Source organism: Scyliorhinus canicula, chromosome 17, assembly GCF_902713615.1.
Source record: "Scyliorhinus canicula chromosome 17, sScyCan1.1, whole genome shotgun sequence".
Classification (NCBI taxonomy): domain Eukaryota; kingdom Metazoa; phylum Chordata; class Chondrichthyes; order Carcharhiniformes; family Scyliorhinidae; genus Scyliorhinus; species Scyliorhinus canicula.
The window spans coordinates 41,002,092-41,018,892 of NC_052162.1; the positions used below are offsets into that span (position 1 = coordinate 41,002,092).

The 16,801-nt window shown below is 46.1% G+C and overlaps 1 protein-coding gene across 9 annotated transcripts in view; it reads left to right on the forward strand.

The window, feature by feature from the left end:
• The window catches only part of LOC119952445 (uncharacterized protein C8orf48-like), a 77,943-nt gene extending 63,223 nt beyond the window's left edge, over positions 1 to 14,720 (forward strand). For all 9 annotated transcript variants that reach the window (XM_038776207.1, XM_038776203.1, XM_038776205.1 and 6 more), the window contains 2 exons: positions 11,178 to 11,330; positions 14,548 to 14,720. In XM_038776207.1, coding sequence (XP_038632135.1) covers positions 11,178 to 11,330; positions 14,548 to 14,652 — 258 coding nt within the window. In that variant the 3' untranslated portion in view covers positions 14,653 to 14,720. The remainder of the gene's footprint in view (positions 1 to 11,177; positions 11,331 to 14,547) is intronic.
• Positions 14,721 to 16,801: the final 2,081 nt, after the last annotated feature.

Genomic DNA, 16,801 nt, shown 5'->3' on the forward strand with positions numbered 1-16,801 from the left:
AGGCGGAGCTGTGGTCAATGAATAGGACTTAGGAGTCCTTGTTGTCGAGATGTTCCAGGGATGAGTGTAGGGCCAGGGAGATGCCATCTGCTGTGGACTGGTGGTGGTGGTGTGCGAATTGCAGTGGATTTGGCCATTCTGGGGGTAAGGAGTTGATGCGTCTCATGACCAACCTCTCTCAGCCCTTCATAATAATAGATGGCAAGGCCACCAGACTGTAGTCGTTGAGGCATATTGCTGGTCCTTCTTTGGCACTGATATGATGGCGGTCGTGAAGCAGTTGGGAACCTCAGAAAGGAGTAGGGAGAGGTTGAAGATGTCCATGAACACACCCGCCAGTTGGTTCTGGCAGGGTCTGAGTGCACGACCAGGGACTCCGTCAGGACCCGTTGCTTTCCAAGAGTTCACTTTTTCAAGAAGGCCAATCTGACTTTGGAAGCTGTGACGGTAGGTATGGGTGTGTGCGAGGCTGCTGGGATGAATCACAGGAAGTTAACATACAGGTATAGCAAGCAATTGGGAGAGTCTAAGAGTGAAGAGGTTTTGCTGCAATAATATAGGGCCTTGGTGAGGCAACACCCTGGAGTACTGTGGACAGTTTGGTCTCCTTACTAAATAGGAATGTACAAGTCTTAGAGGGTCTACAATGTAGATTTCTTGGACTGATTCTTCAGGAACTGTCCATTGAGAAGAGATTGAGTATACTGGGTCAATGTTCCCTAGAATTTAGAAGAATGAGAGATGACCTCATTGAAACAGTTAAAATTTTAAAAGAACTTGACAGGGTAGATGCTGCAAGAATGTTTCCCCTGCCTGGGGTGTTTTCAATTCGAGATCACGGTCTCAGAATAAAACATTGGCTATTCAAAACTGAAGTGAGGAGAATAAATTTCATTCCTAGGTTTGTGGATTTTGAAATCTCTTTGCCCCCCCCCCCCCCCCCCCACGAGGGCTTTGGATGCTCAGTCACTAAATATATTCCAGACAGATTGATAGATCCATTGATAGTAGGGGAAATTAAGGGAAAGGGGGATAGTACAGGAAAATGGAATTGAGGTAGAAGATCTGGCATGATTGTAATGAATGGCAGAGCAGACTCGAAAGGCAGAATGATCCACAGCGGCCATCCAGTCAACTGAGCCAACTACCCCCCCCCCCCCCCCCCCCCCCCCCCCGCACCCTCCCCGAAGGAATCTGAGTTGCTGTGGTAACAGACACTACTACCTGCATGTTGTAGCCTGCAGCTATGGAGAGTGATGGTCGAGGCTCCAATTTCTTTCCAACAGAAGGCAAAATCTGCCACAGTGGAAATTTTAAAACCGATTAGATTTTGGTAATGGTATTAAGGGATATGAAACTGAAGCATATACGTCGAATTAAGTTACAGATCAGCTGCAAACAAATGGTAGAACATGCACGAGGTGCCCAATGGTCCACTATTGTTCCTACCAGTACCTGCAAAGGGCAATTCAGTAAAGTATACTGCTGTGATTGGAGGAGAGCTAGAGGAATCGGGTAAGGGGAGGTGAGTGAGGGCTGGGAGTACAGGCGGTGCAGGACCAAGAAGCGAGCGGAACTGTACTGTACCTTAGCAGGGTTAGTCAGATCATTAAAGTTCTTTCAACATTGCAGTCAGATCATGAATGCAAAGGTTCTAACTTTGATCTGCTTGGCCAGTTTTTACCACTGATGCTGGGAACCAATTTGGCAAACCTTCTACTTCCTGTTGGGAAGGGCACCTCCCTCTTCCTAATGACCAAGACCTCCAAAGTGGTGTCAGGACATCTGGGGATACTTCCAGCACCTCTACTATTTTAAACCACTCCTAATCTTTGCAACTAAAGTAAACCTCCCACTTGAGATGGGTCGGCTGGCTTCTCTTGGCGCCAGGAAGGCTCAATTTCCCTCCCATTAGGAAAGCTACAAATGAAGAGCATAAGTATTGCTGGGAACTTGCCAATTTCAATTAAATGAGGCACAACCACCAATATGTCTCTCGCCCATATGACCAGGCATATGGAACAATCACTCTGGATCAACTCCGGAGTCACTGGATGACAATCTGGATTGGGAATCTTAATTTTGTTTCCCAGTTTTAGCCCCTGGGGTGCAGATATTAAGTGTTAATGCCCAACTGCTACCTCAGTTTTCCTCAGCTAAATTAACACAGACAAGAAGATGAGATTTTGTTTCATATAATTTTGATTATTTGAAGCTGGGTATGTGTCAGCCAAAATAAAATATTACACATGGGGAGGAATGACACTCAGTCTGAAAAATAAGTAATATTTAGTTTAATGCGTTAAAACGTAATGGGGCTTGGTGGTGATATAATGCTGGCAAAATGACATTCAAGCGATGAATGGGTTTGATATGTGTGTCGTGGAATAGCACAATGTTCAGTTTAAATCACAGATGTTGGAAAATTAGATTATGTGAAACCTAGTGCTAAAGATTATTCAAAAGTTACAGCTCGACGATTACAGTGGAACATTCATTATCTATATTCTCATTATTCACTGTAATTTTCATGTTACACAGCCTTACATAAAGTCATAGATCCATCCATTACAGCACAGAAGGAGGTAATTTAATCCACCATATTCCTGCTAATGCATTGGTAGCACACTGAACCAATTATCTTTGTCTCTTGCCGTAGCCTTTCCTACACTTCAAATATTCATCCAACCTTCGCTTAAAATTTTGAATGGTCACTGCCTCAAATATTTTCTCTGACATTCGTTTCTGTGTTCTCATAGTGTTAAAAAAAATGTTTTCTAATATCTCATTGGCTTGGTGACAATTTTCAGTTGATGACCCTATGTCACGGTGCTGTTGTCAATGTTGTCAAATGACACTTGGACAGTGGCAGCCTGCTCACTGATGCTCAGTTTGGGTTCTGGAAGAACCATTGGATTTCTTTTTTTAACTTCTTTTTCCAATGAAGGGGTAATTTATCATGGCCATTCCACCTTCCCTGCAGATCTTCGGGTTGTGGGGTGAGACCCATGCAGATATGAGGAGAATGTGTAACCTCCATACGGACAGTGATCCAGGGCCGGGATCAAACCTAAGTCCTCGGCGCTATGAGGCATCAGTGCCAAGCCCTGTGCCATCGTGCTACCCCAAGAACTACTCAATTTCTGACGTCACTACAGCCTTGGTCCAAACATGGACAAAAGAGCAAGACTCCAGAGTTATGTGAGAATGCTTGCTCTTGACATGAAGGCAGCATTTGACCGAGTGAAACATCAAGGAGCCCTTAAAACTGAAGATAATGGGAATCAGGGAAAACACTTCACTCGTTGGCATGATACTTTTCGCAAGGGAAGATGCTTATGGTCATTGGACGCTACAGGTGTTCCTCAGGGTTGTGTCCTCGGCCAAGCCAGCTTCAGCTGTTTTATCAAATGACCATTCTGTTGTATTTCTGTTTGCTAAATAAAAATGTAATAATTTTTATTAGTATCACAAGTAGGCTTGCATTAACACTGCAATGACATTATTGTGAAAATTCCCGAGTCGCCACACTCCTGCGCCTGTTCGGGTACATGGGCAAAGAATTCAGAATGTCCAAATTACCTAACAGCATGTCCTTCAGGACTTGTGGGAGAAAACCGGAGCACCCGCACCAAACCCTCGTAGACACGAGGAGAATGTGCAGACTCCACACAGACAGTGACCCAAGCCGTGAAGTGAACCCGGGTCCCTGGCGCTGTGAAGCAACAGTGCTAACCATTGTGCTACCATGCCGCACAGACCAATCTCACACAGGACTGGTAAATTACATATAGGTTTGGTTTGATTTGATTTATTATTTTCATATGTATTAGTATACAGTGAAAAGTATTGTTTCTTGCATGCTGTACAAACAATGCATACCGTACACAGGGAAGGAAGGAGAGACTGCAGAATATAATGTTACAGTTATAGCAAAGTGTAGAGAAAAGATCAACTTAATACGAGGTAGGTCCATTCAAAAGTCTGATGGCAGTAGGGAAGAAGCTGTTCTTGAGTCGATTGTACGTGACCTCGAATTTTGGTATCTTTTTCCTGATGGAAGAAGGTGGAAGAGAGTATGTCCGGGGTGCGTGGGGTCCTTAATTATGCTGGCTGCCTTTCTGAGGCAGCGGGAATTATAGATAGAGTCAATGGATGGGAGGCTGGTTTGTGTGATGGACTGGGCTACATTACAACCTTTTGTAGTTTCCTGCGGTCTTGGGCAGAGCAGGCTCCATACCAAGCTGTGATACAACCAGAAAGAATGCTTTCTATGGTGCATCTGTAGAAGTTGGTGAGGGTTGTAGCTGACATGCCAAATTTCCTTAGTCTTCTGAGAAAGTAGTCATTGGTGGGCTTTCTTAACTATAGTGTTGGCATGGGGGGACCAGGTCAGGCTGTTGGTAATCTGGGCACCTAAAAACTTGAAGCTCTCGACCCTTTCTACTTTGTTCCAATTGATGTAGATAGGGACATTTTCTCCACTACACTTCCTGAAGTCGATGACACTCTCCTTCATTTTGTTGACATTCAGGGAGAGATTATTGTCGTTGCACCAGTTCACCAGATTCTCTATCTCATTCCTGTACTCTGTCTCATCATTGTTTGAAATCTGACCCACTGCGGTGGTGTCATCAACAAACTTGAAAATCGAGTTGGAGGGGAATTTGGCCACACAGTCATAGGTGTATAAGGAGTATAGTAGGGGGCTGGGGACACAGCCTTGTGGGGTGTTGAGGATGATCGTGGAGGAGGTGTTGTTGTCTGTCTTTACTGATTGTGGCCTGTGGGTTAGAAAGTTCAGGATCCGGTCGCAGAGGGATGAGCCGAGGCCAAGGCCACGGAGTTTGGAGATGAGTTTTGTAGGAATTATGCTGTTGATGGCCGAGCGATAGTCAATAAATAAGAGTCTGACATAGGTGTCTTTGTTATCTAGGTGTTCCAGGGTAGAGTGCAGGGCCATGGAGATGGCGTCTGCTGTGGACCTGTTGCAGCGGTAGGCGAACTGTAGTGGATGAAGGCAATCCGGGAGGCTGGAGTTGATTTGTGCCATGATTCGGTTTATTTGTAGATGTAGTACAGGATTCCTCAACAGATAGATTTACTGTAAAGATTCATATAAAATTGTCAACAGGAAAGTACCACTGCAATTCTTTCATACCACTTGCTGCAAGCTAAGCTGAAAGCTCCTCTGAACAATGTCTGCTGATTACATGGTTTATATCCTGGCTACTTATTCATGAGCATATTCTCTCTTAAAGCAATATCACAATACTTTTTGTCATCAGAAGGCCAGAAACGGGAATGTTCACTGATGACTGAAGTATTCTGTACCAGTCACAGCACCTCAGATCCTGAAGCAGTCTATATCCATATGCAGCAAGATCTAGACGACATTCAAGCTTCAGCATGCTAGGTGACAAGTAACATTAGTGCACTCAAGTGCCAAGCAGTGGCCATCTCCAACAAGACAGAACCTAACTATCGCCCCTTGACATTCAATAGTATTACCATCACTGAATCCCCCACTATCAACACCCTGAAGATTATCATTGATTAGAAAATTAGCTAGACTAGCCATGTAAATACTGGACTACAAGAGCAAATCAGAAACTGGGAATTATGTGCCGAGTATCTAACCTCCTGACTAGCTTAAGACTGCTCACTATTTACAGGGCACAGTTAGGAATGTGATGGACCCCTCTCCACTTGCCCGGATGAGTGCAGCCCCAACAACGCTCAGAGGTTTGACACAGTCCAGGACTAAGCACCCTAACTGATTGGCATCCCTTCCACCACTTTAAACATTCACTTCCTCAGGGGCAGAACAGTGGTTAGCACTGCTGCCTCACGGCGCTGAGGACACGGGTTTGATCCCAGCCCCGGGTCACTGTCTGTGTGGAGTGTGTTCTCCCCATGTCTGTGGGTCTCACCATCAGAACCCAAAAAAACCTGCAGGGTAGGTGGAATAGCCCCTTAATTGGGGAAAAAAAGAATTGGGTACTCTAAATTTAAAAAAAAAATCACTTCCTGTACTGCCAACACTCAGTGGCAGCAGTGTGTACCACCGACAAGATGCACTGCAGCAAACATTCTTTGGTCAGCATCTTCCAAATCGACAAGCTCTACCACCTAGAAGGACAAGCGCAGCAGTTACATGGGAACACCACTATCTGTAGAGTTCCCCTCCAAGCCACACAGCATCCTGATTTGAAACTATATTGCTGTTCCTTTACTGTCACTGGGCCAAAATCCTGGAACTCCACCCCTAATAGCACAGTGGGTATGCCTTCACCACGTGGCGTGCAGCGGTTCACAAATGTTGGTACCACCACTTTCCCAAGGGCAATTAGGAACGGGCAATGCCCACATCCCAGATACCAAAAATAAATTGCAACTAGAAGAAATTCTAAATCAGAATTTACTGTAAGAATAACAGAGGTTAACAGCATCAGTGTTATCTGTATACAAATTGGACAGCAATCTCAATTCAGCGCCAATGTGCAGTTTAAGGCATAAATTCAGAAGTAGCTGATTGAGATGTGCCTCCTTCATAAGCTGTGCGGAAATGCCCTCTAAACTTCTCACTCCCCACACAAATTTTTTGAATGGATAAAGTTCCTGTCTTATCAATACTGACTTATGACCTCTTAACCTTCTCTCTAACGAAAACAGCCTTAATGCCCTCAACCTTTCTTCATAAGATCTTCCCTCCATACCAGGCAATGTCCTGGTAAATCTCCTCTGCACCCTTTCCAATGCTTCCACATCCTTCCGATAATGCGGCGACCAGAACTGCACGCAATACTCCAAATGCGGCCGCAGCAGAGTTTTGTAGAGCTGCAACATGACCTCATGGCTCTGAAGCTCAATCCCTCTACTAATAAAAGCTAACACACCGTACGCCTTCTTAACAACCCTATCAACCTGGGTGGCAACTTTCAGGAATCTATGTACATGGACACCGAGATCTCTCTGCTCATCCACACGACCAAGAATCTTACCATTAGCCCAGTACTCTGGGCGAAATTCTCCGCCCCCCACGCCGGGTGGGAGAATAGTGGGATGGCCTCCCGACATTTTTCACGCCCTCCCGCTATTCCCCCCCCCCCCCCCCCCCCCCCCATGCCACGAATCGCCGCTCGCCGATTTTTACGGCGAGCGGCGATTCTCCGAGGCCGATGGGCCGAGCGGCCGGGCCTTCACGCCCGTTTCAACAAGGCAGCAAACACACCTGCTCACTGCTGTCGTGAAACGGGCGCCAGATGCCTGTTTGGGGCATCTGGGGGCCCGATTGGCACGGCCAAGGGGGGCATAGGCCCGCGATTGGTGCCCACCAATCGCGCGTGGTGCGTCCGTAACGGATGCACTCTTTCCCCTCCGCCGCCCCGCAAGATCAAGCCGCCACGTCTTGCGGGACGGCTGAGGGAAAAGACGCCAACTGCGCATGCACGGGTTGCCGTTGTCCAACCTGCGCATGCGCGGCTGACGTCATTGGCCGCGTCAGCCAGCGTGATGCTTGACGTGCGGCCTTGACGACGGTCGTCAAAGCCGCGCCGCCGTGACGCACGGGGCCACGCTCCTAGCACCGCCCGGGGGGGGGGGGGGGGGGGGGGATCGGCCCTGGAAGTGGGCGTGAAGGCTGCCGTGGGTCACGGCCTGTCCCACGGCAGCCTTTACGATTCTCCGCATTTGCGGCGAATCTCGCCTTCTGTCTTTCTGTTACTCTTTCCAAAATGAATCACCTCACACTTTTCTGCATTAAACTCCATTTGCCACCTCTCAGCCCAGCTCTGCAGCTTATCTATGCCCCTCTGTAACCTGCAACATCCTTCCGCATTGCCCACAACTCCACCGACTTTAGTGTCAACTGCAAATTTACTCACCCATCCTTCCACACCCTCCTCCAGGTCATTTATAAAAATGACAAACAGCATCGGCCCCAAAACAGATCCTTGTGGTACACCACTAGTAGCCTGAACTCCAGGCTGAACATTTCCCATCAACCATCACCCTCTGTCTTCTTACAGCCAATTTCTGATCCAAACTGCTAAATCACCCTGAATTCCATGCCTCCGTATTTTCTGCAATAGCCTACCGTGGGGAACCTTATCAAACACTTTACTGAAATCCATATACACCACATCAACTGCTTTACCCTCGTCCACCTGTTTGGTCACCTTCTCAAAGAACTCAATAAGGTTTGTGAGGCACAACCTACCCTTCACAAAACCATGTTGACTATCCCTAATCAAATTATTCCTTTCTAGATGATTATAAATCCGATCTCTTATAAACCCTTCCAAGACTTTGCCCACAACAGAAGTAAGGCTCACTGGTCTATAGTTACCGGCATTGTCTCTACTCCCCTTCTTGAACAAGGGGACAACATTTTCTATCCTCCAATCTTCTGGTACTATTCCTGTAGACAATGATGACATAAAGATCAAAGCCAAAGGCTCAGCAATCTCCTCTCTAGCTTCCCAGAGAATCCTAGGATAAATCTCATTCGGCCCAGGGGACCTATCTATTTTCACACTTTTCAGAATTGCTAACACCTCCTCCTTATGAACCTCAAGCCCTTGTAGTCTAGTAGCCTGTATCTCAGTATTCTCCTCGACAACATTGTCTTTTTCCTGCGTGAATACTGATGAAAAATATTCATTTAGCACCTTCCTATCTCCTTGGACTCTACACACAACTTCCCGCTGCTGTCCTTGACTGGCCCTACTCTTACCCTAGTCATTCTTTTATTCCTGACATACCTATAGAAAGCTTTAGGGTTATCTTTGATCCTACATGCCAAAGACTTCTCATGTTCCCTCCTGGCTCTTCTTAGCCCTCTCTTTAGATCCTTCCTAGCTAACTTGTAACTCTCGAGCCCCCTAACTGAACCTTCACGTCTCATCTTTACGTAAGCCTCCTTCTTCCTCTTGACAAGTGATTCAACTACTTTAGTAAACCACGGTTCCCTCGCTCGACCACTTCCTCCCTGCCTGACAGGTACATACTTATCAAGGACACAAAGTGGCTGCTCCTTGAACAAGCTCCACATTTCAATTGTGCCCATCCCCTGCAGTTTCCTTCCCCATCCTATGCATCCTAAGTCTTGCCTCATCGCATCATAATTGCCTTTCCCCCAGCTATAACTCTTGCCCTGCGGTGTATACCTATCCCTTTCCATCGCTAAAGTAAACGTAACTGAATTGTGGTCACTATCGCCAAAGTGCTCACCTACCTCCAAATCTACCACCTGTCCTGGTTCATTACCCAGTACCAAATCCAATGTGGCCTCGCCTCTCGTTGGCCTATCTATATACTGTGTCAGGAAACCCTCCTGCACACATTGGACAAAAACGGACCCATCTAAAGTACTCGATCTATAGCGTTTCCAGTCAATATTTGGAAAGTTAAAGTCCCCATAACAACTACCCTGTTACTTTCGCTCCTATCCAGAATCATCTTTGCAATCCTTTCCTCTACATCTCTGGAACTTTTCGGAGGCCTATAGAAATCTCCCAACAGGTGACCTCTCCTTTCCTGTTTCTAAAATCAGCCCGTACTACCTCAGTAGACGGGTCCTCATCAAATGTCCTTTTTGCCACCGTAATACTGTCCTTGACTAGCAATGCCACTCCTCCCCCTCTTTTACCAGCTTCCCTGAGCTTACTGAAATATCTAAACGCCGGAACCTGCAACAACCATTTCTGTCCCTGCTCTAGCCATGTCTCCGCAATGGCCACAACATCGAAGTCCCAGGTACCAACCCATGCTGCAAATTCACCCACCTTATTCCGAATGCTCCTGGCGTTGAAGTAGGCACACTTTAAACCACCTTCCTGCCTGCCTGTACACTCCTGCAACCTTAAAACCTTACTCATGACCTCACTCCTCTCAACCTCCTGTATACTGGAGCTACAATTCAGGTTCCCAACCCCCTGCTGAATTAGTTTAAACCCTCCTGAAGAGCATTAGCAAATTTCCCCCCCAGGATATTGGTACCCCTCTGGTCCAGGTGCAGACCATCCTGTTTGTAGAGGTCCCACCTACCCCAGAATGAGCCCCAATTATCCAGGTATCTGAAACCATCCCTCCTGCACCATCCCTGTAGCCACATGTTCAACTGCTCCCTCTCCCTATTCCTCGTCTCGCTAGCACGTGGCACGGGTCACAACCCAGAGATAATAACTTTGTTTGTTCTAGCTCTAAGTTTCCAGCCTAGTTCCCTGAATTCCTGCCTTACATCCCTATCCCTTTTCCTACCTATGTCGTTGGTGCCTATGTGGACTACGACTTGGGGCTGTTCCCCCTCCCCTTAAGGATCCCGAAAACACGATCCGTGACTGCGCAAGAAAGATTCAATTCAGTTTCTATTATACCTAGTGCACACATCTTCTGTTCCAAGGTATTTGCTGGTCACATATGCACAAAACCAACAATTGTATATAATAGTTTAGATCGAAGTTGTGCATGTGAAACCAACATTTAAATATCCTTAATTAGCTACAAATATTCAACTTTTCACTACTGGGCCTTTACCATTATGGCGAATGACTAAGGCCCCTCTGTGTTTTAATTTCCACAGAATTATATTCCGCTACAAAAACACTGAATGTGCTATAACATAGGTGTTGAAAACATTTGAGTTGAATTATTTAATAATTTCAATGAAATTACTTTGTCTAATATTTTAACTGTGATTACAACCCATTTAAAGTGAGTTATCATGTCCCTAAAATAGCAGACAATTAAGCTAAAATGAACTAATATCGCACAGCATAATATCTAGGTTACAATGTTTGATGGATGTCTGCCTAGTTTCGCAACTTTTACATGCACATGTTCTATCCTAATGTACAAATGATACAATAATTGAAAAATTTGAGAATGAACAAATGAAAGCTATTCAACCAAGGTTCACACTCTGATTGCTATCTATTGGCATCTGCTGGAAAGCATATGTGGTGGACATGGCTAAGCACAGGACTGGACTCAGCTGTAATGTTGTCTGTGGTTGAATAGTTTAATCACAGCCTTTGCACACTTAAAAAGATTACTTGGGTGAGGGCCTGGATAGCTTAGTGTTGTGGAACTGGAACTGAACACGAATCAGCATATTGAGGAGACAAAGAAAGGGTCTTGCGTTGTGCCCATTGTTGCCCCTTTTTCTTTACAAGATAGTGGAAACCAGCATGCATCAACCCTCCAGATGTGCCGCCTGCCTCGAAAAAGTCAGTAAGCTGGCAGAACACAACTTCCTCCGCATCAAGAAGACACAAATGGAAGAAGCTTCACTCCAAGAAAAAATAGAGGAGCACCTTTATACCAAGGTATGCAGCTTTATTTTCACTTAAGTTTTGGCATGGTGTTAGATGAGAGAATTGCACACCATTCCCTTCATCTGCAGGGTTCGATATATTTTCACCCTTTCCTACCGGATGTCCCATCTCTCCATCACCCACTTGCATATATGTGGGGTGATTTTCATTGTCACCTACTCCATGCTGTGAGGATGGCAGGCAGCACTCCTCCACCTGTGCAAGAACTTCCCATTGCATTGTGTTCCCTCGTCTGCTGTAAGGACAAACCAGAATAAGGCAATGCTGACCACTGCCACCAATTCTCGTAACTCATTCAAAGAGGTTGCTGCATCTATCCGTGCTGTCATGTCACCAACAGTAACAGGCCCCTGAGTTAATGATTATTCTGAGCATACATTTCTCCCAGATTCATGAACACCATATGGCATCAGGCTGTTCTGTGCCTGTTGATGGCTGTAGACCTGTAAGGCTGTCATGGGGGCGTAACATTACAATCACCTTATCAGAACAAGGAGAGTCATTAACCTTTTGCGGCACTGCACCCAAGTCTTCTGGACAATACTGCAGTCATGGCATTTACTGCTACCTCCAGCCATGCCTGCTTAGTTTGATGGGGTGACATTCTCCTGCCACCTTCCAGGAACAAGACTCCTCACCCCTACTGCCCCAATGTAACCTCCAAGGGTTGCATTGGTAATTTATCGGCTAACCTGTCCTGGATGCTAGTTTGCTGCTCCTCCTCCTCCTGACCTCAGGCTTCTGTCACCCTGCATGATGTATTTCCCATTATAATGGCTGCTTATGCCTTTAAACCGGGTTTGTGTTTTAAGGCTAGGATTTTGTTCCCCCACAGAGATCCCACCTATAGTTGGAGAATAAGTGATGCTTCTGTGAGGGAGGTCCAATGCAAATTAAGTGCACCCAAGGCCAGCATAAGGCCCCCCAGGGGAACAAGAATCCATTCCCCATTGCAGTCAGCACCACTGGGTACGATAATGCTAGTAATACTCCCCAAGACCTGTCCAGAGGGTCGCTGCTGGATCCCTGGAGGCAGGTTGTGGGGAGAGGATGGCTGACAAGGGGGTCGGAGGCAGGAGCAGGGAGATGGGTTTCAGTGAACACCCCACTCCACTTCTGATGCCAGGTCTGGCCAATTGGGCATTGAGTGACTGCCAATGAGGGCCCACATTCCTAAAAGATTGCAGGGGTGGCATTTGGAAGCCGTGGGAAACTCATGCGTGTCCAATTAATTCCTGAGGCACGACTAAACTCTAGTGGGCTCATGGATAATTGGTGTCAAGTGGTTCATTAATTAGATTAATTTGCATCCCACCATCAGTAGCCTGCCAAACCTGCCCGCCAGCCAATTAGCTGCCCACGTCAGACAAAATAGCAAAATAACATGCTGTGACTAAATCGCCTTCCAGTTTGGGGTCAAGTTCTGGTGCTGATATCCAATCCCTACTCTTTCCGATACTGAAAAACCAAAGCTTCTATAGCCTGCCCTCAAACCTCTAAACACTAGAGAACAGCTTTGTGGCTTTTCTCTACACTGTGTTCAATGTTTTAATGGCTTCCTGACATTTTATCTAACTCCTCAACCTCCAATTCCCACCCCGCTGCAGCTTCGCATCTGTCAACTTCAGACAAGGCTCAACTAGAAACTTCCCTGTCCTCTGTTTTATGGAAGAAGAATTGGAGGACTATTGGAATGATGCAATATTGCTCAGGCACCACCAGGAGGCTGACAGCAGAGCTGTTCCTGCCTCCACGTGTCTAACAGTTTTGCTACACAATGGAGGTCATCACTGACTGGAAACACAATGCAGCAATCCAAACTGCAGCCAATGTTCAACACTGTCGGTGGTTGTAAAGGTTAAAAATCACCCTGAGATTCTTTTTGTATGATTCAAGCCTGCCACTTGAGACTTTACTACGTAGGCTGAGCAACTCCACACAGCTGCCGCAGCACATCATACATTCATTATTTGCCAGAATTGAATATCACAACCATTGCCTCATTGTAAGCCAACAGCACTGTGGAGACTGCAATATGAAAAGAGTGGCAGGATTTGGAAAGATCCAAGTTGTCAGATTACACCCACGTGGTCATTCTGACAGGGTGACAGCAGCTTCTGACAGGACTTGTAAGCTGAATATGGCCCAAGGGCTGTAATTTGGACAGCACAGTCTTGCTACTCCTTCAGTCTTGCCAGCCCGGGAGCTGATGGTGTTGATTCAACAGTGTGAACTTTAATATCTCTTTTAATTGTTGCTTTTGTAACATTTGAAAGGAAAAATCAATTTCAAATTTATTTTCATAAACCCAAGTAGAAATTGCTTGAAAAAGAGAGGTAAATGTAGAAAGAAATTGGGTTGCCCCTGAATCCAGACAATAGCCCAGCTCATTGAACTCGCGTGATGTAGACCGTATCAAGGGCTCACAAAATGGTCCTCCAGCCTCTTTCGCTTCCTGTCGGTGCCTCGCCATCCCAGAGGCAAATCATCGACCCTGGGAAGAATGAAAATTAGATGCCTCGAATTCTCAAAGCAGATTCCGGGGGAATGGGGGCGTTTGGAGTGAGATACTATCAGAGGGAAGCAAATCTCAGCTGGCAGTGAAGCATTAGTTTAAGATGGAGCCAGGACGAAAACCCCTGCTTTCCCAGCTTCATGGTAAGGCGAGTAAAAAAAATTAAATTAAACTAAAAACTCAGCTTGTCAGTTGCCCCCCCCTCAAGGCAGCTGATTTGGCTGCTCAAAGTACTGACAGGAGCCTGCACACCTCGTGTGGTCATGCTGCAGCCAGTCACAAACAAATCTGAAAGGGGACCTCACACAAGCATCGCCCCATCACACTCCCACACACACAGAGCCAAACATCTGTTTCCCGCATGGGCCCTGAATTCTATACCTTTACCAATATGGCGGGGTGGGTAGGAGTGGCGCTCATTCCACTGCAGAATATGTGGGTGTGTCCCTTTTATCAGACTGAAGGTTGAAGGATAAATTGGAATTTTTTGAAAATCTACCTTTCCAACGTTACCAGAATGTTTTCCTCACAACCGTCAGTTCAAATTAATTGTACACGCCTGGAATGTCACAGCGTGTGTTTTCTTTTTCAATCTGTTGGCTATGTTAATTTTCCAAAATGTTTTTATTTCAGATATCAGCATTTGTAACTTTTGCTTAATTCTATTCTCTTTCATCTGTTTTTTTTTTGTAGGATGCACTTACACAGATTGGAGAAATACATAGTGGCCTTCCAAAATACTCAGATGCCGCTTCCCTGGTGTGGAAGAGATTACTTGATAGAAATGCCCCAAATTAACTCTGTAATGCTTGGACCTTACGCAGCACAGCACAGTTTTGAAGAATAAAATGTTTTTAAAAAGCTCAGTTTGATCATTGGTACTGAAATGCTTATTTTCCCTGAATGAGAACAGTCTAATAACTATCTCACTAAAGTTATCCTTTCCAAAACAATTAAATGAGAAGTTGTTTACTAATACCAGTCCCCAAAATGTATTCCAGGGTGACATAGTCCACAGGCCCTAGTTCAATTCTCAGTCCACACAGAATCATAGAATACCTACAGTGCAGAAAGAGCTATTCGGCACATCGAGTCTGCACAGACTTTCTGAAAGAGCACCCCACCCAGGCCCACTCCCCCGTCCTAACCCCATAACCCCATCTAACCTTTGGACACTAAGGGGCAATTTAGCATGGCCAATCAACCTAACCTGCACATTTTTGGATTGTGGGACAAAACTGGAACACCCGTATGAAACCCCTGTTAACATGGGGAAAATGTGCAAACTCCACACAGACACCCAAGGTCACAATCAAACTCGGGGCCCCTGGTGCTGTGAGGCAGTAATGCTAGTCACTGTGCCACTGTACTGCCTATAAGATAGGCTTCAGAGATAGGCTAATTAACAGGAAACGGAGACCCATAAATTAGTGTTTTTCCAGTTAGCAAGATGTGACAAGTGGTGTGCCACAGGAATCAGTGCTGGGGCCTCAACCTTTTTACAATTTATGCAAGTGACTTGGATGAAGGAATCAACGGTATGGTCACTAAATGTGCTGATGGTACAGAGAAAGGTAGGATAGTGAAGAGGACCTGAGGTGGCTACAAGAGGGTATAGATAGGTTAAGTGAGTGGGCAAAGATCTAGCAAATAGATTATAATGTGGAAAACTGTGAAATTGTCCATTTTGGCTGGAAAAATAAAGGATCTTATTACCAAAACGGTGAGATTATGGAGCTCTGAGCTGCAGAGGTATCTGGGTGTCCTAGTGCATGAATCGCAAAAGGTTAGTATGCAGGTACAGAAAATCATTAGGAAATCTAATAGAGTTATATTTCTGCCAGGGAAATTGAATACAAAAGTAGGAAGGTTATGCTTCAGTTACACAGGGCATCGGCGAGACCACAGGTTAAAGAAAGGACCCAAAGTTGTTGCCAAAGGTGCTAGCAGCGCAAATTGGGGATTGTGTGCTGAGGATGATAGGGGAGGACCAGACGTGTTTGTGAAGGGAATGGAATTATTGGCAAATGTACATATGCTACTTAATGTAATTATGATGCCCTTGGAGGGGCAGGAGTTAGAAGTAGTGGTGGCAATGGACAGTGGATGCGGAGAAGGCCTTTGATCAGGTGGAGTGGGTGTATTTGCTGGAGGTGCTGTGGTGGGTCGGGTTTGGGCAGGGGTTTGTGGATTGGGTTCCGCTGTTGTACAGGGCGGCGGTTGCGTGTGTTCGAATGAACCGGATGAGTTTGCGGTACTTTGGGTTACATCGTGGGATAAGACCGGCGTGCCCGCTCTCCCCAGTGCTTTTTGCCTTGCCAATAGTCGTTGGCAATGATGCTTGGGGCATCAAGTGATTGAAAAGGGGTTGAGCGAGGTGGGGGTAGGGGGCGGGGGTTGCCGAGCATAAAGTTTCATTCTATGCAGATGATATGTAACAGTGTCCCGGGGCCGGGATCGAACCCAGATCCTCCGTGCTGTAGGCAGCAGTGCTAGCCACTGCTATATGTGCTGCCCATGCAGATGATATGTTATTATATATCTCGGACCTGGTGGGCAGCATTGGAGGGATTGTGGAGATTTTGAGGAAATTTGGTCAGTTTTGGGGGTACAAATTGAATGTGGAAAAGGACGAGCTGTTCCCTTCAATGCTAGAGGGCAGGAGAGGAGGTTATGGGAGTTGCCATTCAGGGTGGAAGGGATGGATTTTAACTATTTAGGAATCCAGGTGGCGCGGAGGTGGGCCCAACTACGCAAATTGAACTTGGCACGATTGGTAGAAAGAATGAAGGCAGTTTTTAACAGGTGTTACTGACTGGGCGCGTACAGATGGTGAAAATGACGGTGTTGCCCAGGTTCTTGTTTGTGTTCCAGAACCTCCCTATGTTCCCAAGTACTTTTTCAGGAAGGTCAACGGGGTAATTCTGGGGTTTGTGTGTGGGGGAAG